General features: G+C 43.5%; 1 protein-coding gene across 6 annotated transcripts in view; it reads left to right on the forward strand.

Moving 5' to 3' along the window:
- Nucleotides 1-532: 532 nt before the first annotated feature.
- BICD1 (BICD cargo adaptor 1) overlaps nucleotides 533-22223 on the forward strand; it is a gene marked incomplete at its 5' end in the record, with an annotated part of 125424 nt that continues 103733 nt past the window's right edge. For all 6 annotated transcript variants that reach the window (XM_081957882.1, XM_081957883.1, XM_081957884.1 and 3 more), the window contains one exon: nucleotides 533-745. In XM_081957882.1, the coding sequence (XP_081814008.1) occupies nucleotides 533-745 (213 nt within the window). The remainder of the gene's footprint in view (nucleotides 746-22223) is intronic.

Below are 22223 nucleotides of genomic sequence, written 5' to 3' on the forward strand. Positions count from 1 at the left end.
AGAGCGAGCGAGAGCAGGTGGACAGTTGAGAGAGACTGCGGTGAAGCTGCCCTGGAGACATGGCGGACCGGTGCCTCTGAATAAGCAAAAATTGAGCGCGGGGGTGGGGTGGGGGAGGGCGAGGAAACAACAGGCGCCCTCCCGGTTTCTCCTTTCGCTCCTTCCACAGCGCAATTATGCTGTCCCTATGTGGAGCGGCCGAAGGACAAATGGTGCAGCAGCCTTGGGAGGCCTCGGACTCCTTCCCCTTATCCCTTCTTCTTCTTCATCTTGCATCCCATCCTCTCCTTGGCCTTAAGCTGAGGTAGCTGGCCGCTTCCCAACAACATCCCAAGGCGAACTGCTGTCCATCTATCCATCCATCCATCCTGTGGCTGCCTTCATCCCTCCCTTCCACTTCTTCCCATCTGTCTCCATCCTTTTTTTCTTCCTCTCATTCTCTATCTCTTTCTCCTTTTCCTCCCCTCCCACACACAACACCTCTCCCTCCTCCCCCCTCCCCTCCCTGCTGCCACCATCATCTTCCAAAGCTATGGCTGCAGAAAAGATCTTGGAGACCCTGGATCGCTATAAATCGGAGATTGAGCGGTTGACCAAAGAACTAACTGAGACCACCCATGAAAAGATCCAGGCGGCTGAATATGGGCTGGTGGTCTTGGAAGAGAAGCTGACCCTTAAACAACAGTACGATGAGCTGGAAACCGAATATGATGTCCTCAAACAGGAGCTAGAGCAGCTGAGAGAGGTGAGTTGGCTTGGGAAAAGCTGATCTCATTCATCCTTCATTTTCCCCATCTCAATACGGTACCATCTTTGGGGGGTTTGTTTTCTGTCTTGATTCCTGGTATGTGTCATGTGTGCTTAAAAAACAGAAAGGGAAGGAAAATACCCTTCAGATCTCCTTGCTTTGTGATACGTTCTGAACTATTTCGACTGAAAAGAAGCTTATTGTAGGCCAAATGTAATTCTGAATCTGGATCTGTAAATGTATACTAAGACTGAAATGGCAGTGATTCATGCAAGATACAAAGACCAGCACTGGGTGACAAAGATGCTCAAAAGTTATTAGGGATCTGATATTCTAAACGTATTACTGATCAAAATATGGCAATGGATGCACTCCTTAACTATGTGTAGACTCAACTTTTTTGATTTTTTGATATTTGAGGGTGAACATGTATCTTGCACTGAATAGCTTGGTTTATATTCAGAAAAAAACATTTAAAAAGAAACACGAACATCTTTACGTTTTTAAAAACTAACAATTCTTTATTACATTTGTTTTCATCCTTTTATAATTTACCTGTCAATGGGATCCACCATAGGCAGCCATTTCTACCTAGAAAGATATATTTGATCTGGGTCAATCAAGTTTGCCTTATAAAAATATCTAACATGTGCATGTCACTGAGCAATCTGTATTTCTTTGGCATATTATTGAAAAGATACAAGCGAAGATTTATAATCTCATAATGCAGATCACTGATAGGTATTTACGATGAATTAATCAGATGGTGAATCCTAAATTCATACTTATTTGTGTCCATATATGATATATTACAAATAGTAGAAACCTAAAGGTGAATTATGCTATGTATTGCATGGGAATAAATATAACACAATGAATCTAGCAAATATATGTGCACAATTTTGACAGAAATGCCCACAGAAAACATCAGTAGTGACTGAAATGGCTGGTTTCTTTCCTCAACATTTATTTATTTAATTGACGTTTTTTTAATCCTGCCTTTATTACTTTATAAGTTACTCAAGGCAGTGAACATATATAATACTCCTTTCTCCTTCTATTTTCCCCACAAGAACAACTCTGTGTGATGGCTTTGGGCTAAAAGAGAGTGATTGACCTAAAGTCACCTAGCTGCCTTCATGGCTAAGGCAGGACTAGAACTCACAGTCTCCTGGTTTCTAGGCCAGCACTTTCACCACTATACCAAACTGGCAATAATCTTTGGGATGTGGGCTCAAATGAAAAGTTGACCTTGTTCCCTCAAACCTTCTGGGTCCTGGCTTTAAAGTTTAGTAGAAATTACCTTTTATGTCTCTATGTATCAGATGTGTTGGACTACAACTCCCATCATTCTCACTGAAGATAGTGAACTTGTTGAAGAAAGCTGACTATTGCTGATAGGAACAGAAATTCACCCCACGGGGTTGTTGTAGGGAAAATAGAAGGAATAAGGCCCATTAGTCATGTTCGCTGTTTTTGACTTCTTTATAAAAATAATAAAAGTGGGATTGAAAACAAATCTTTAAAAAAGATCTAAGATACATCTATGCCAGGGGTGTCCAAACTTGGGAACTTTAAGACTTGTGGACTTCAACGCCCAGAATTCCCCAGCCAGCCATGCTGGCTGGGGAATTCTGGGAGTTGAAGTCCACAAGTCTTAAAGTTCTCAAGTTTGGACACCCCTGATCTATGCCATGAAGCCAGCATCAACCATATGGCTGATCTTGAACATTTGGCTTTGATTAGTACTTGATTTGGAGACCACCTGGAAATACTAGGATCATAGGTGAAACTGGAAATTGAAAAACATTTTGCACATGATCAGTGGAAATGATTTCCCCACCATGCCAGGAAAGCTACATTGATTGTCCATGAAGCCATCATGAGTTGAGTTAGACTTGAAGGAGACTTTATGAAATAAAAGTGAGACACACAGACACACACACACACACCACACAACCTTTATCGTCATTGTACAAAATAAATACAACAAAATTGGTTACCAACATCGACGTTAATTACTACAGGGAAATGTATTAGTAGGAGGGTGGGTTTATTTTACACATTTGCTTGGCAGAGAGTAGTCTGGATGAGAAAAGGATGAAGAAGATAAGTCCTACCACTAGGCATATGATAGCTCCAGGGAAAAAGAAGACATTGCTGAGTGGTTCATCAGGAGCAAGAGAATGACTAGGCAGGTTGGCATGGAGGAGGATGACATATACCGTATTCATAAACCAGGAAGTGAAGCTAAAGAGAGATCATTTCCAGTGGCAACCTGAGTATGTGAGTAATGAAGAAACTTCTCAATTGCTTGGAAGAGAGGTAAATCCAACGTGTTTTCTGCTGAAGTCCAATATCCTGGCTGAAGCAATATATAGTTCATTTGCAGTCAATACAATACAATACAATAGTAGAGTTGGAAGGGACCTTGGAGGTCTTCTAGCCCAACCCCCTGCCTAGGCAGGAAACCCTATACCATTTCAGGCAAATGGCTATCCAACATCTTCTTAAAGACTTCCAGTGTTGGGCCATTCACAACTTCTGGAGGCAAGCTGTTCCACTGATTAATTGTTCTAACTGTCAGGAAATTTCTCCTCAGTTCTAAGTTGCTTCTTTCCTTGATTAGTTTTCACACATTGCTTCTTGTTCTACCCTCAGGTGCCTTGGAGAATAGTTTGACTCCCTCTTCTTTGTGGCAGCCCCTGAGATATTGGAACACTGCTATCATGTCTCCCCTGGTCCTTCTTTCTATTAAACTAGACATACCCAGTTCCTGCAACCGTTCTTCATATGTTTTAGTCTCCAGTCCCCTAATCATCTTTGTTGCTCTTCTCTGCACTCTTTCTAGAGTCTCCACATCTTTTTTACATCGTGGCGACCAGAACTGAATGCAGTATTCCAAGTGTGGCCTCACCAAGGCATTATAAAGTGGTATTAACACTTCACGTGATCTTGATTCTATCCCTCTGTTGAGGCAGCCTAGAACTGTGTTAGCTTTTTTGGCAGCTGCTGCACACTGCTGACTCATATTTAAATGGTTGTCCACTAGGACTCCAAGATCCCTCTCACAGTTACTACTACTGAGCAAGGTATCACCTATACTGTACCTGTGCATTCCATTTTTGTTGCCTAAGTGTAGAACCTTACTCTTTTCACCATTGAATTTCTTCAGTCATGAAGAAATATCAGAGTAATGCTTGGATTCTGTTGCATAAAGAGATCTCATTGTTCCTTAGCAGTGGTTAATTTTATAATTTTATGGATAATTCTCAGCATTTTCATAAAATAGTACAGATAGTCCTCGATGTATGATCACAATTAACCCCAAAATTTATGTTGCTAAGTGAGACAGTTGTCAAGTGAATTTTGCCCCACTTTACAACCTTTCTTGTCACAGTTGTTAAGTGAATCACTGCAATTGTTAAGTTATCTGCACAGTTGTCAAGGGAATCTGGCTTCCCCATTGGCTTTGCTTGTCACAAGTCGCAAAAGGTGATCACATGACACACACCCCGGAACATTGCAACCGTCATAAATATGAGTCAGTTGCCAAGCATTTGAATTTTGATCATGTAATCATGGGGATGCTGCAACGGTCGTAAGTGTGAAAAATGGTCATACGTCACTTTTTTCCACGCCATTGTAACTTTCAATGAACAGTTCACTGAAGAGTTGTAAGTTGAGAACTACCCGTAAATTCTGATATTAAAATCCATCATAGCAAAATAATGTACAGTATATAAATAGAATAACAGAGTTGGAAGGGATCTTGGAGGTCTTCTAGTCCAACCCTCTGCTTAGGCAGGAAACCCTACACCACTTCAGACAAATGGTTATCAACATCTTCTTAAAAACTTCCAGTGTTGGAGCATTCACAACTTCTGGAGGCAAACTGTTCCACTGATTCATTGTTATAACTATCAGGAAATTTCTCCCCAGTTCTAAGTTGCTTCTCTCCTTGAAACGTTTCCACCCATTGCTTCTTGTTCTACCCTCAGGTACTTTGGAGAACAGTTTGACTCCCTCTTCTTTGTGGCAACCCTTGAGATATTGGAACACTGCTATTATGTCACCCCTAGTCCTTCTTTTCATCAGACTAGACATACCCAGTTCCTGGGGCCCAGGAACCATAGACCAAGTAATATTTTGCTTAAAACATGCCCACAGTAAAGAGAGACATTGGTTCAGTTCTATGTGCAAAAGAAAAGTTACTGAGCCTATTTTGTAGGGACACTCATATTTCTTCTAAAACATTTTCTCAATAGCATTGCTTAAAAATAAAACAAAATCTTTTCTTCGTGTCTTTATGTAAATCCCAAGCAGATACATTTAGATTTACTCAAATGATTTAATTAAAGCCCATAAGATTTCTTTAACTAAGTGATAACCTTATTCATATAGACTAAAAAAAAGCAACGTGCTATTTTTTTAGTTTAATTGATTATGTTAAAATTTAACTCGTCTGAAATACAACTAAATAAAATGGGATTGAATTAATAGCTCGATAAACCTTATTAGTTTTGGAAATAATCTCCTAATTGGATTTACCCTGCCATAATCCAGTCTTAGCATTGCGTCTATACAATGTACAATATGTATTATAGAGATACACAAACCCTGTAAAGAGTGCAAGGAGAACTTGCACAGCTTATTCGTTTTCTACTACTCCTAGGTTTTCTATTGGGTGAAGTACTTCTGAATATATAAAGCAAGGGTGTCCAATCTTGGCGACTTTAGGAACTGTGGACTTCAACTCCCAGAATTCCTCAGCCAGCCATGCTCCTGAGTGACTATATTTGCATGTGTATGCTTGCACAGCCATTTTGCACAGCCGCATACCCTGCAGAGGCAGCTAGAAGTAATTTAAGAAGCAGCTACACTAATCAGAATGAAAAAAAAATACAGCTTATTTTTTTATTGGCGTGACGTAATTCTGGCATTGTTGCCACAAGGTTGTCCGCTTATTTATTCATTAATACGTTTTGTAAGACTGCCCAACTCAAACAATGAGGCTTTAGGTCAGGGGTGTCCAAACTTGGGAACTTTTAAGACTTGTGGACGTCAACTCCCAGAATTTCCCAGCCAGCCATGGCTGGCTGGGGAATTCTGGGAGTTGACGTCCACAAGTCTTAAAGTTCCCAAGTTTGGACACCCCTGCTCTAGATGATGCCTTTTTTGGGATAATCCTCTCTTCACCTGCTGCGTTCTTGTGTCTATTTATTTGTAAACGTATAGTCCATCACGAGATTCTGGGGCCTTCTTAATAATAATAATAATAATAATTTTATTTGATTAGCCGCAACCCTCTCCCGAAGGACTCGGGGCGGCGTACAATCAAACAGATAAAAAATACACATAAGACAAACATATATACAAAAAACAGAGACATATACATATGTGCATGGAGGAGGATGGACTTAAGTGAAAGACAGTTAAAAATACAATTTAAAATCCCCTAATAAAATTACCAAATTAAAAACCCATCAGGAGCGTTACTAAGTTATGGTCGAGCCAGGCCAGCTATTTGAAAAAGGTGGGTCTTGAGCTTGACACGGAAGGAGCGGAGGTCAGTAGTAGTCCTAATATCCGGGGGGAGGTCATTCCACAGGGCTGGGCCCGCCACAGAGAAGGCTCTGCTCCTAGGCGCCGCCCCATGGCACTGTCTGGTAGACGGCACCTGGAGAAGTCCCTCTCTGTGCGAGCGCATGGGTCGTAGGGATGTATGGGGCAGAATACGATCCCGCAGGTAACTAGGTCCTGAGCCATGGAGCGCTTTAAAGATCGTAATCAAAACCTTGAAACGCACTCGATAGACCACAGGAAGCCAGTGCAGCTCGCGCAGGAGAGGTGTCACATGGGAGTACTTGGTACTCCCCATAATCACCCGCGCGGCCGCATTCTGGACCAACTGCAGTCTCCGAGTGCATTTCAAGGGGAGCCCCATGTAGAGAGTAGTCCAGGCGAGATGTCACCAGCGCATGGGTGACTGTGTGTAAGGCGTCCCGGTCCAATAGGGGGCACAATTGGCGCACCAGGCGAACCTGGTGGAACGCCCCCCTGGCCACGGCTGTCACATGTTCATCCATGGACAGCCTGGCATCCAGGAGGACACCCAAATTGCGCGCCCGCTCCACGGGGGCAAGTTGAATGCCCCCAATGGCCAGAGATGGAATTATCTGGTTGAACCGGGGGGCCGGAACCCACAGCCACTCCGTCTTGGAAGGGTTGAGCCTGAGTCGGTTGTCATCCATCCAGACCCGTACGGCTTCCACGCACTGGGACATCACTTCGACGGCCTCGTTGGGGTGGTTCGGGGTGGAAATGTACAGCTGAGTATCATCAGCGTACAGATGATATCCCACCCCGAAACCACGGATGATCTCACCCAGCGGCTTCATGTATGTGTTGAACAGGAGCGGCGAGAGGACCGACCCCTGTGGCACCCCACAAGTAAGGGGGCTTAGGGTCGACCTCTGCCCCCCTGCCAACACACGTTGCGTCCGGCCGGAGAGGTAGGAGCCGAACCACCGCAAAACGGTGCCCCGGACCCCCAACCCCTCCAGTCGGTGCAACAGGATACCATGGTCGATGGTATCAAAAGCCGCCGAGAGGTCTAATAGGACCAGGATAGAGGAGCAACCCCTATCTCTGGCCCTCTTGAATGTCTTACTTCCTTGAGGCTGCACTCTTCTGCCCCAGTGAATTTGGCAGGACTTCATTTTGTATAGAAACATTTACAGTAGGGCTCTAGATTTTTTTTTAAAGCTTTATAGGGAAAGCAGAGCAAAGGGCTCCTTGTGCTCTGTCAGCCTCTATGTCATTCCATACGGGGATAGAAAGTGCTTGATTTTATTGTGGCTTGCTGATTGAGTCTCGACACAGTGAACACCAATTATTGAGTTGGTCTCTTATTTAGTGATTGCCATTTAGCCTTGGTACAACGAAGTCCTCAATTTTGTTGCCATTCTTTTTTTTTTTCTGATTGACATCAAACTAAGCAGTGCCACTTTTTATCATATGTGGTGGACGTGCAATGAGGCAAAAAAAATATTGGAAAATGATTCAATCATGGTTAGAACAAATGGTGGGAGACCAAATCTTGTTTAAACCATAATTTTTTCTCCTAGGTATAGTACCGGAGGGGTTTAAGAAAGATACACTTTATCTAATTATACATGTACTAACTGCAGCATGCATAACTTATGCACAATATTGGAAAAAAGAAAATACAACATCAGAGCTACTGTGTTGCCCCGAAAATAAGACAGGGTCTTATTTTCTTTTGACCCACGAAATATGGCCTTGGGCTTATTATCAGGGAGGGCTTATTGTTTTGGGGTTGCTGGGTGGCTGCTCCCTTGCGAGTGGACTCCTGAAGAGCCGGGCACAGCGTCAGGGGCAAAGCAGCCATGAGGTAATCACGCTCAAGAGCAGCCGCCCGGAAAATCCCTCCTCCAGCCAGGCAGAGCACCATTCACTGACCTAGGGGATATCACTAAAGCGCCAAGCCACGTGGCGCTTTGCCCACCCCCCAGATCCCGCGGCTTGGCACATTCAGGATACGCCCTAGGTCAGTGCATGGAGCTGTGCCCGGCTGGAGAAGGGGGTTGCGCGAGCCCCTGTTCCACCGCCAGCCTCACCAAGCCCTTGCGCAGCTCTACCAGCACACCATCGCCACGCTCCAAGCAACTTCCAAATTCCAAAACTCCGCTGCCGAGTCTTCCAGTGGCGTTCTGCCTGGCTGGAGAGGAGGTTTGCTGGATGGCTGCTCGTGAGCATGGTCACCTCATGGCTGCTTCACCCCTGAGGCTGTGCCCGGCTCTTCGGGAGCCCGCTTGCAAGGGAGCAGCCGCCCGGCAACTCCCCCCTCCAGCCAGGCAGAATGCCACTCCCCAACCTAGCGGTATCCAGAAGACGGCAAGCAACGTGAGCGCCTTCCCCCCCCCGGCTCCCACGGCTTGGGACCTTCGGGATACCACTAGGTCGGTGAACGGTGCTCTGCCTGGCCGGAGGTGGGGTTATCCAGGGGGCTTATTTTCGGGGGTGGGCTTATATTTTTGCCCACACGAAAAATGTGGCAATGTGTTAGTTTCAGGACAGGTCGTATTTTCAGGGAAACACGGTAAACATAATCAGAAAAGTGTTGCCCTGTGCGGAAGCAGATAGGTTCACTCTTGAACATAAAAATAAAGGGGAATCAGAATATTTTGAAGTCTGGAAGAGATTTTATGATTGGTATAAGACAAGGTGACAAGACTGGAACAAACTGTATATATTGTGATTGGACAGAAGGATAGACAATGTATTAAGCAGGCTAATTGTTAATGGTTGAGACTAGCTGTATAAAATGTGAATGTATGGTCACTTCGACTTCGCAGTACTGCATTGTTTTAAATGTAAAAATAATAAAAATATATTAAACAAAAACAACAACTGAGCAGTGCCAATACACTCATGTCATATCAATGTTGTTATGATAGAATTTTACTCTTATATCATACATACATAAACACATCTATATATACATACATATACAGACACGCACACACACCACGGAAATTGATTGATTGATTGATTCATTCTTAGACTTTTCATGATTATATTTAGCAACATTCTTCATAAAAGTTGTGCTTTGAAGGAAGAAAGCATCCACCTTAGCCTGCATAGAAAGTTAAACTTCAGGATATATTGTTGTTGTTGTTAGTTGCGAAGTCATGTCCAACGCATCGCGACCCCATAGACAACATTCCTCCAGGCCTTCCTGTCCTCTACCATCCTCTGGAGTCCATTTAAGTTCACATCTACTGCTTCAGTGACTCCATCCAGCCACCTCATTCTCTGTCGTCTCCTTCTTCTTTTGCCCTCAGTCTTTCCCAGCATTAGGCTCTTCTCCAGTGAATCCTTCCTTCTCATTAGGTGGCCAAAATATTTGAGCAGTCAGGGTTGATCTCCTCTAGGACTGACCTTTCGGATCGCCTTGCAGTCCAAGGGACTTGCAAGAGTCTTCTCCAGCACCATAGTTCAAAGGCCTCAATTCTTTGGCGCTCAGCCTTTCTTATAGTCCAACTTTCATAAGGATATATAGCTACACCCCAAACCACAACTTCTGTTAGAAATAATTAAGCAGGGAGAATGCAAAAGCTTCATGTTGTGATAAGGAACATCCAAGTTACTCAAATGTGGATATGTTCTAAATGGAAAACCGCCAAGCTATATATGGTAACATATACTGTATCTAAGCTAGCTAATGAATATGGATTTCTCTCCCTCCCTCCTTCCCTCCTCCCCACACTAACACAAGCAAAAACATACTAACATGCAAACACATTATTCATTGTTCAGGGCACTTTGAGGGATGTGTCTCAAATCATCATGTAATGAAGTTTATAACACTCTGCTGAGCTTACTAACCATTTCCAAAATGTTTTGACCTCTGGTATTTCAGTGTCCTGGGAGGTCTCCCCTATTGATGTAACACACACAATTTGTAATACTGTCCTTGTGTATGGGTCTCCACACTCAGACTACAGGATAATTTTGAAGCAACCCGACTGGTCGCCAGTACAGAACAAGTTTATGGCTGTAGGAAAAATACTATACAACATCTAATTCCAGCAGCTAGGTCAGTTTAAGACAACAATTAAAAATACATGAAAACATAAACACATCCAAATAATTTGGGATGAAAATGATAACATAGTAATACTTCCTCTTTAAAAAGTCATCACAGGTCACTATGGTTTAATGATGATAACTGGGACTTCCTTGTTAAGCAATATGGCCATAAAGAGAAAAATCACATGACCATGTCCACTTACAACTTTGGAGACTGATCATAAGTCCCTTTGTCTGATGCTGTTGTAACTTTGAATGGTCATTGAATGAATGATGTTAAGTGAGGACTTCCAGGAAAAAATCTTTTACAGATTGGAAGGTCCTGGAAGTAACTAGAACTTAGTTACTATATATATTGAGGCTAAACTAGGTCTGATGTCTTATGCATTGATTAAATGAATATGTATATTAAAATACAGCCTGTTGTTTTGTTTTTTTTTCCTTTTGCAAATAGTATTTTCAGGATTTGCCAGAATTGTGGGCTGTAGGAAAATTTAACTCCCCCTTTTAACCTAATGCTGTTCTGCCCCTCTTTTAATTGCTACTTATATTTTTAAAACTTCAGCTTTGATTTTAGTCATACAGTTGACATGTTTAATTTTGCTCTAGAATTTTTTTAAAAAGTCTGTTATTCAAGAATGGATACATCCTGGTCTTCCGGTTCCGGCGGCTACGGCGACAGGCAAGCCTTTGCCTGCTCCCGCTCTCCCGGTGGGCTTCCCCCGCTTCTGGGGGGGCACAGGACGCCCCGGAGAGGCGTCCTGCCGAGGGAACGGCTCGCGGAGGGTCCTGGCGTCGGCGGCGGCTGGCGGGGGCTTCTCCGCTTCGTTCTAGGCACCGGGGAGCAGTATCGGAGGGCGCCCGTGTGTGCGCGTCTCGCCCCATGCCGATCGGAGAATATACTTCTGAATGAAGCAGCGGCGGTGTGGTGAGAGGCTTCCCTTCTCCATTCCCTCTCTTTTGAATTAATGGACTTTTCAGCCCTTTTTTAAACAAAGTTTCTTTCGGACTTTTGCTGGAGGTGCGGCTAGAGGGAGGGGGATTTTCCCCCCCCCTTGGACAAGCGGCTTGAAAAGATTTTGCTCTCGCCCCCAGGGGAAGGAGGGAGGGGGAGAGCCAACTAATGATGCCTCACCCCTATAAAAGTGACTTTCCTTGGACTTAGATCCAGAACTTATGGGTGAACTGAGAATTTTCTGAACTTTCAAAAGTTTGCTATGCCTCTGAGCCCAAAACTGGCAGGGCAAGATGGCACACTTCCGTTGTCTTTGTGAACTGTGAAATTTGACTCCACCTTCAAAATTCAGGCTTCCGGTCTTTGTCTCCGAGCCACCCAGAGGAATCTCTTGTGGATTGTGATTCCTTGAACCCTTTGGAGAAAAAAAACTTTCACCTATTGCTAGATTTACTAAAGAAATTCCCATCTGTCTGGATTCTCTGTCTCCTGGACTCGTCTGCCTGCTCTTCTTCTCCAGCTGCCCAGTCTCTACAGTGATTGATTCCTTTGCTTTCCAAACCATGTCTCCAAAAAGACCACCTCCGGGAAAACCTGGTTTCGCTACTTCTGCTCCAACATCTGCAACATCTAGCCCAGCCACACAGTCAAAGATAACAGAACTGATGCAACCCAAGACTACAGAGATAGACTTTCAACAAATGCTCCAACAAATTTTACAGGGCCAAGAGGAAATTAAGAAACAGCTAAGGGAAATGAAAGATGAAATCAAAGAAAATCAAGTGCAAATCTATAAGAACTCACAGAGACTGGACGTTGTGGAGGGTGGGGTGGCGGAGGCGAGAGGGGGGGTTGAGGCCTTGCAGAGGGGAAACAAAGAACTTGATACCCAACAAATGAAAACAGATTTTGAGAGAATGTCCTTCTATCTTAGATTCCAAAATGTAATAGAAACAGATGGGGAAAATATAAGGGACATAATGACTAATATTTTAGCTGAATACATACACAAAGATAAACAACAGATGGAATGGGAGATAGATCTGGCTTATAGAGTGAACTCAGTATATGCCAGAACACACAATGTGCCCAGGGAGGTTCATATTAGATTCCTTAGGAAAAGCACAAGAGATGAAATTCTGGGTGTGCAAAGGGGGCAAACACTCACATACCATGATAGGGAGATAACCATTCTAAAACAGATTCCCAAAAAAATTAGGGAGAAAAGGAAAAATTATTCGCAATTGGCGAATAAATTATACCAGAAGGGGGTGTGGTTTAGATGGTTGATGCCTGAAGGTATGCTGATATTCTGGGAGGAGAAAAGAATTAGAATTAACACACCCATAGAGGCACAGGCCTTTATGGAAAAAAACAAAGCGAACCTAGAAAAAACAGAAGATACCACAATGGTCACACAGGACACGGGAGGGGCCGGAGCTCTGCCAGCAGGGGGAGAAGGGGCAATACCAAGAAAGCTCAGATCACAAAAATGAATAAGAAAGCCACAATGTTATAAACAAACCGAAAGTAATAATGAAATTATATCTAGATTATATATTATAACAATATAAGCTGACTGAAAAAAAAATTTTTTTTCTAGAATTAATATGCTGATCTTTTATGACTATGGACTAATGCTTGATATATGGATGTAACCTATGAGATTGGAGGGAGGGGGCCTCTGTCACACTTGCTACTGCCAAAATCTGTAACCATTCCATTTACCCTTTTCCCTATAAATGTTTTAAAAAAACCAATAAAACTTTTTTCAAAAAAAAAAAAAAAGAATGGATACATCCTCCTTATGCTGTTATTTTATCTAGGAGGTATGGTTGTGTTTTTCTTAAGTCTATAAGTGATATGTTCCCCATCCCAAATCATACAGCTTCAGGGACCTTTCTTCTATTTTTGGTTTCTATTATTCCTTGCATCACAGCCTGGAGTATAGAGGTAGACGTAGTTTCGTGAGCACAGTTGGGACCAGCAACTTCGCTGTTAAGCAAAGCGGATGCTAAATGAAACCACAACAGTGCTTGTGATCTTATTTCAGCTTTCCTTAGCTTTGCAGACCTGCAAAAGTTGTAAATGCAAGGATTGAAAACGAAGTTATGTTTTCATCACCATCGTAACTGTGTAGGCCACCAAATGAGGCAGTCGCTAAAGGAGGACTGCCCACATAGAAGAAATCTGGATGCAGAGGGCAAAATATGCAGTACAGATGGCCACATGCGTAGCACCTACCTGGGACACCTGAAATTAAATACGTGTTTTCCCAGGATTTTACAGGAACTGCATAAGACAGCTGCATAGGAATAGATTAGCTGTTTTAAGCTGTTCCTGCTAAATGTTATGGGCATACCCACAAATGACATTTTGTCCTTCAAATCTGGATTACTGCACAGCCCTACAGAAAAAATATCTAAATAAAGCTAGAAATGTGTCAGCAGTTCTCTGTACTAAAATTGTTGACTTGGGAGGCAATATATTTAGACTCTGGAATGCCATTTACTACATAGCTTTGGCTTTCTATATAATGGGGCAACTGATGTATTCAGCCTTTTTTCCTTGAAACCTAATGAGTGTTCTGTCTTAAATGAAAGGATGCAATTTCTAATTTTTTTCAGGGGTAAAATCTTCAAAATAGTGTAAGACTTATGACTGGGAGCAAAATTGTAGTAATTCTGCCAGTTTCAGCCAGGAAAATACTGTATTGTGCATTGCCACTGTGTAATGTTTTCAAAAGCAATGTTCCAAAACGGAATTACATGAAAGGAAAGTGACTTTTTAAAAGTCCGGAACATTTTTAATACAATACAATAGTGGAGTTGGAAGGGACCTTGGAGGTCTTCTAGTCCAACCCCCTGCCTAGGCAGGAAACCCTATACCCTATAAAAGGATTTCAGCTTCCTTATGAAGGTGGTTTTGTGGAAAGATTACATGTGCATACAGATATAGCCAAATTTAAGGAGGTTTCTCTGAATAAATGCTTAAATGCCTTCAGGTTATTATAGCATGTGCAGCAAATGGCAGCACTACTTGATCTCCGTTCATTAAAAAAAAACTAAGTTGGATCAGATGTGGCTAATTCTTGTGTGGGTGACTACCAGCAGTTCCAGGACTGCAGTATTTGGATCTTGAAGCAAGAATGCTTAACATTTTGCACAGCAGATTTTCCTTAAGGTTGCAGCTTCTTTATAAAGCAGCTGACTGATAGAGAGGATGCTCACACTGGATTCAGAACATTAGGCTTCCCTCAATTAACAATATAAAAAAAGTCTTCACAAATAGATTACCAAGGACACAGCCCCAATTGGCCAATCAGTCAATTTATTTTGTTCATTGATCAGCAAAACAAATCTTTGAAAAAAGAGTCAGATTTAACTCAACCTATAGCCAGGGGTCAGGAACCTGTGGCTCTATAGCCACATGTGGCTCTTTCATCCCTCTGCTGTGGCTCCATGTCACTAGTCAGCACCACAATTTTGAGAGGAGCTTCCGGTTGGGAGGGGGGGAAAGCACAGCGCTCCAGGAGGAGACTCTATGGCAAGGGGCGGGTTTTCCAGTCAACACCACAATTGATAGGGCCTTTGGTTAGGAAAGGTAGAAGAAAAAGGACACCATGCTAGGAGACTATGGTGTGGAAACCAGAGTTCCGGTCGGCTCCAGAATTGAATGGGGGTCGGGAGGGGGGAGCTTCCAGTTAGGACCTTTGTAGCTCTTTGAGTGTTTAAGGTTTCCAACCCCTGATATAGGCTATATATGGCACAGAAATCTAGTCCAAATTCTAATAACCCTCTGGATCCTAAAGTGTTGTCTGTTCAATTTCTACTGAATGCAGCTTTGCTGCTAATAATTTTGGATTTTCCCCTGACAGTTATCTTCTTTAGCCATTATCTTTTGGAATTAACAACAATATATAGCCTTCATTTTATCTAAATGTCTAAAAATTATTTAAAGATGTGGAGATTCTAGAAAGAGTGCAGAGAAGAGCAACAAAGATGATTAGGGGACTGGAGACTAAAACATATGAAGAACGGTTGCAGGAACTGGGTATGTCTAGTTTAATAGAAAGAAGGACTAGGGGAGACATGATAGCAGTCTTCCAATATCTCAGGGGTTGCCACAAAGAAGAAGGAGTCAAACTATTCTCCAAAGCATCTGAAGGAAAGGACAAGAAGCAATGGGTAGAAACTAATCAAGGAGAGAAGGAAACTTAGAACTGAGGAGAAATTTCCTGACAGTTAGAACACTTAGTGGAACAGCTTGCCTCCAGAAGTTGTGAATGCCCCAACACTGGAAATCTTTAAGAAGAGATTAGATAACCATTTGTCTAAAGTGGTATAGCGTTTCCTCCCTCTCTTCCACACTTTTCTCTTCTCCTTCCTTTTCTTTTTGTTTCTTACTTGCTTTTGTGTTTTTGTATTTTATATTTTGAGCTTATAAAGAAAATGCATTCTAAAAATAAATAAATAAATAATAAAAAATAATATTTAAAAATTGCTAAAATGGACATCAATGAGAAAATGGCTGTTAATACATGCCCACAGGCACCTAGGTTCTTCTTAGCAGTTTTCATTGACTATTTTTGTATGTTTATTTAATTTATCCTGCCTTGATTATTTTATATCGTTCAACGTAGCAAATCGATATAATACAGGTAGTCCTCGACTTATAACTACTTATGAGCCCAAAATTTCTGGTTTTGAGAGATTTGTTAAGTGATTTTTGCCCCATTTTACAACCTTTCTTGCCACCATTGTTAAGTGAATCACCTCTGTTGATAAGTTAGTAGGTTGGTTGTTAAATGAGTCTCTCTTCCCCATAGACTTTGCTTGTCAGAAGGTTGCAAAAGGTGATCATATGACCCCAGGACCGTGCAACAATCATAAGTATGAATCAGTTGCAAGCATCTGAATTTTGATCACATGATCATGGGGATGAGGCAAAGGTTGTAAATGTGAAAAACAGTCATAAGTCACCTTTTTGTAACTTTGTAACAGTCACTAAGTGAACTGTTGTATGTCGAGGACTACTTGTACTCCAGTGATGGGATTCAGCCAGTTGGCACCTATTCGGTAGAACTGGTTTTTAACTTTCTAGGCAGTTCGGAGAACCGGTTGTTAGAAGAAATCTTTTGTTTTTTCCCACTTTACAGGGCTAATCCTGTAAGGAAGGCAGGAAGGAAACATTCTGGTGTTGTTTCTAGCCTGATCTTTATTGCCCTGCTTACAGAAACTGCCTCTCCCATTAACCGTTATTGCATTGTAACAGCTAAGGCGAAGCGCCCATCGATGGGAGTGATGTTGAGTTGGCCACACCCACCCAATCACATGACCACCAAGCCCCACCTACCCAGCTGATCATTAGGGCAGGGAACCAATTGTTAAATTATTTGAATCCTACCACTGCTGTACTCCTTCTTCCCCCTATTTTCTTCACCACAACAACCCTGTGAGGTGGGTTGAACCGATAGAGTGATTGGCTCAAGGTCACCCAGTCACTATAGTTTTTAGGGTATTTTGAATGAAAAAAATAGCATTATAATATTAGATATATTTAAATGCTCCATTTATTGGAAAATGCAAAACAACAAATAGCAAAGCTGAATATTTTAGATTTTTTGTGGGTACACAATCTGGGGTCCTCTTCCATTGTTGAACCATCTGCAGCCCCTAATATGCAAAATAACAATAGATGAAGGGAAACATCCAGAGGGCTATAAAACTCTGGATTTGTAAGAAGAAAGATCTGCAGTATTTAATGGCCTTTTAAATGGAAATCTAAGTCTTGAAGAATGTGGGGGATTTTAGAATGAATTATTGTCCCTCCTGGAATCCATCACACTGTCTTCCTCCTCCGTGTCTACATTTCTTTTTGGATTTGGTATTTGTCTGAAATTCTTCTGTAGTTGATTCTGACTACAAATCTTTCATTGCCTACACATACATATGCGCAAAAAGGAATAAAATTCTGGTGGCTTCATAAAACAAGGAAACAATCTATTTGTGATCTTAGTGCACATTGGTATTAGCATCTCTTAAAGTAATAGAGATAATTATGTAAATTAGTATGGAGTCATCTTTCTTTATGAAGGACTCAAGTGAACCTGAAATTCCAGACAGTATTTATTTATTTATTAGGTAAAGGTTCCACTCGCACATATGTGCTAGTCGTTCCCGACTCTAGGGGGCGGTGCTCATCTCCGTTTCAAAGCCAAAGAGCCAGCACTGTCCGAAGACGTCTCCATGGTCATGTAGTCGGCATGACTAAATGCCAGAGGTGCACAGAATGCTGTTAACTTCCCACCAAAGATGGTCCCTATTTTTCTACTTGCATTTTTACATGCTTTTGAACTGCTAGGTTGGCAGAAGCTGGGACAAGTAATGGGAGCTCACTCCGTTATGTGGCGCTAGGGATTCAAACTGCTGAACTGCCAACCTTTCAAGCTCAGCATCTTAGCCACTGAGCCACTGCATCCCTTCAGATAAATAAATATTTATCTGATAAATAATAAATGAATTTATGTATTACTGTACAAATAAATGTATTGATTACTGTAAGTCCTTTTTAGCTTAGTCATCTGACTCTACAGGCAATAACATATAAATCTACAATATAATGTGGGAAGCCACCACTCTCCCTTCCTAGAAGAATGAAATATTTTGAGGGATATTTTTTAAAAAGGCAGGATAAAATATTTCCCCTAAAAGAGAAATAAAACATCTTAAGGGAGACAGAAACTCAGAGTCCCAGCTCCCTGCCCCCAGCAGATATTTTATACTCATTAAGAAAGACTGGGCCAGCTTAAGACATGAAACTTCAGGACATAATAGAATTAACCCACTAAGAGCCAGAGCGCACTTCCCTGCACAGCCTTCCAAGGACATGGCTTCATAAGGACAATTTCTGATGCATTCTGACATCGCATCAGAAACTTCAACCAAACTTAGCTCAGACAAACTCCTAGCATTTGTAGATGGCCCCATGGGAGTCTGACAACAGCCAATAGAATACATGTTCTTGCACAGAAACAGGAAGTTCAAGTACAAAGCCCAAGATAAGGTTTAAATACCGCCTCCCCCACTCTCAACTCCGTGTGGTCAGCGTCACCAGAACCATGAGCTTGATGCTTCTGCTTCATTATTAAACCATCTTTCCAATCAGCCTCCATGTTTCCAGTGTCTTTCTCCCGACTTGGAACTAAAGCAGATGGATATTTCTTCCAGCAATAATAAAGTCAGGCATGAAAGAATAGGAGCACACATGAAGATCCAATTAAATCAATGTATTACTAATCATGTTTATGCAGAGGAATCTACTCAGCTACAAGTAAACAGTATCTTGGCATTAGATAAGGGTCAATGGAATTCAAGAGAGGTTGGATCAATGATGGGTTCCAGGTGGTACGCCCCGGTACGGGCATACCGGTGGCAGCTGGGAGCCATGGCCACTGTACCGAAACGGTGTTTTGTTGGACCCACCAGCCCGCCCACGTTCCTTACCTGTTTTTAAGCCAACTGGGCCATTTGTGCATGCATGCGCAGCATACAGTGCCTGTGCGACCGCCGAGCAGCTGGAGCGTTGTAGGGCAGTGAGTGTGCATGCGCGTGCAGCTCACGTGTCCGAGGTGGACGCCCGGCCCTGTCGCAACGTGCCAGTTTCAACGGAATCCGGAACCCACCACTGAGTTGAAAGACTGTAGGCTGAATCCTCTTTTGACTCCGCCCCAAGGTTCTTCCACTCTTTCTCCCACATTCATAAACTTAACAATAATTACCAAGATAGAGAAAATGATAAACGCAGCAGGAAGTTTGAATACCTATTGCTGTTACGGTAAAGACTTTTTCTCTTTACACATTGATATTTTCATTACCGTGTTTCCCCGAAAATAAAGCAGGGTCTTATTTTCTTTTGACCCCCCCCCAAAAATTTTGCTTGAGCCTTATTATCGGGGGGGACGACTTATTGGTTTGGGGTTGCCGGGTGGCTGCTCTCTTGCAAACGGGCGCCTGAAAAGCCGGGCACAGGGGCAAACTGCTGTGTTGCGCTGTCACAGCAGTGCAACAAAGCCGCCATGAGGTGACCACGCTCATGAGCAGCCACCTGGCCCTTTCTAGCCGGGCAGAGCGCCACTCACCGACCCAGTAATATCCCAAAGGCACTAAGCCGTGTGGCGCTCTGCCTGGCTGGAAAGAGAGGTTGCACGAACACTTGTTCTGCCTCCAATTCGCATGCCTCCCAGCCTCACCATGCCCAGCTCTCCCTGCGACAGCCCTGCTGCCACCGCCGCTGCCATGCTCCGAGCATAACTGGCTTCCAAACTCTGGAGATCCGCTGCTGAGTCTTTCCCACCAGAGTCTTCCAACAGCCAGCCCACAACCATAGAGCGTAGTCCCAGAGCTGCTGCTGCTGGAAGACTCGGCAGCAGATCTTTGGAGTTTGGAAGCTGGTTATGCTTGGAGCATGGCAGCGGCGACGTCAGCAGGGCGGTGGCAGCAACGGGGCCACGGCAGCAGTGGGGCGGCACCGGCGCCCTGGCCTGGCCCTGCAGGGAAAGCTGGGCATGTTGAGGCTGGGAGCCACGTGAGCTGGAGGCAGAACAAGTGCTCGCTCAACCTCTCTTTCCAGCCGGGCAGAGCGCCACATGGCTTAGCACCTTTGGGATATTACTGCGTCGGTGAGTGGCGCTCTGCCTGGCTAGAAAGGGGCATTGCCGGGTGGCTGCTCATGAGAGCAGCTGCCCGGCAACCCCCTGCTCCAGCTGGGCACAGCGCCACCCACCAACCTAGCGGTATCCCAAAGGCGTCAAACAATGTGAATGCCTTTGCCCCCCCTCCCCCAGCTCCTGCGACTTTGTGCCTTTGGGATATTGCTAGGTTGGTGATCCGATTTAGCATATAGATTGGGGTGCAGTATCCCCAGGAACCGTCCTCAGCCCAAGTGGCTTTCCCATAGGTACAAACAATGCGTTCAGTATCCCAAAACGTACTTTTCTCATATTCAGACAGTTCTTTACAAGGGAAGTTGGAGAAGGCCATATCTACTTACCTTTTCCTTCTTCTGGAGCCCATAGGGTCATAGAGGGGGACTCCCAATACCTGTCTCTTTTGAATAGGTAGAAGGAAGAAAGATGGCTTTATCCATCCTAGGATACAGGAACCTGACCAATCATAGGGGAGTGTTTCATAGGCGATGTTTCCACAGATCCAGTACATATTGTTTGGGGCTACCCATGGGGTGGAAGAGCTGTGGTTTGTACTGAGGAAAGGCAACAAAGTTTGGTCAAAGTGGAGAGGGGCAGGCAGACCTGAGGGCGAATCCCATTTTGTATAGGCAACATCCCATGTTCCCAGACAAATTAAATGGCCAACTGGGTAGGAGCCATTCCTAGTAAAACAGTTTTGACCTACCAAGTTAGTAGTGAGCGTCCACACGATTCCAGATGGGCTTCCAATGCCTCCCAAGGCCATTGCTCTCCCATGTTAGTCCCACCACAAACAAAGCAATTCTTAACTGTTAATGTTTTTGCTACTTCCTCAGCCATCTCCACAAAAAGGTTTACTGCCTTCGTGCTGAGGGGGAGAGGTTTTTCCAACTCTTGCAGGTTATCATATACTGACCAACCCAAGGACTTTACCTCCCCATTCCGTATAGTTTGGACTTTGATCGTGATGTAGGTAGATGGATCCCTTCCTGACCCATCAATACCAATTCCATAACTAACCATCAGAGGGTGGTTCCGGTCTACAGTGAAAGAGACTTCGTTAGTTTCAGGAATCTTGCGGATATTGGAAAGGTGAGCGCATCCCGGATAACCGCCTCCTGTATAATCACATATACAACTCCATCCTGTACAATCCTCACCTCCACAGGGAGAGAATTGATCTGAATTCAGACTCCTCATACACATATACTTATGGTTGCACTTGTACACCTCTCTCCAGTCCTCACTGCCACAGGCTGTGGTTGCCACGATGTAAAAAAGATGTGGAGACTCTAGAAAGAGTACAGAAAAGAGCAATAAAGATGATTAGGGGACTGAAGGTTAAAACATATGAAGAACGGTTGTAGGAACTGGATATGTCTAATTTAATGAAAAGAAGAACTAGGGGTGACATGATAGCAGTTTTCCAATATCTCAGGGGTTGCCACAAAGAAGAGGGAGTCAAACTATTCTCCAAGGCACCTAGGGGTAGGACAAGAAGCAATGGGTGGAAACTAATCAAGGAGAGAAGCAACTTAGAACTAAGGAGAAATTTCCTGACAGAACAATTAATCAATGGAACAACTTGCCTCCAGAAGTTGTGAATGTTCTAACACTGGACGTTTGTAAGAAGATGTTGGATATCCATTTGTCTGAAGTGGTGTAGGGTTTCCTGCCTAAGCAGCGGGTTGGACTAGAAGACCTTCAAGGTCCCTTCCAACTCTGTTATTCTAAATCGTCAGCCAGGTTTTTTTTGGGGGGGGGGGTGAGATGGAGGTGAACAGTCTTGCTCATTTATATAGGTCCTCGGTGATCAGTTAGTCTTGTGACTGGTTCTGCCATCAACAAACATACTGATTTAGAATGAGTGTATGAACCAATAAGGAAGTGGACCCTCGGAACCATCAATCAATGACAGAACCGATCAGCCCCTCACCAGCTGAATTTTGCTCCTCAGAGGAAGCAGTCAGATGTCACAAGACCAGAACCAGTCTTGTGAATCAATCAGCCTTGTGATTCAGTCAGTCTAGTGATTCAATCAATCTGGTGATTCAACCAGTCACAAGATCAACCAACCATCCAGGGCCTATATAAATGAACAAAACACTTCACACCCCCTCCAAAGCAGAAGACGGCCCCCTGCCTCTGCTGAAGATGGTACCTAGTTTGGTAACGAAACGTCCGGGAGCCAAGCA

Source organism: Natrix helvetica (assembly GCF_964273705.1).
Source record: "Natrix helvetica genome assembly, chromosome: 6".
NCBI lineage: Eukaryota > Metazoa > Chordata > Lepidosauria > Squamata > Natricidae > Natrix > Natrix helvetica.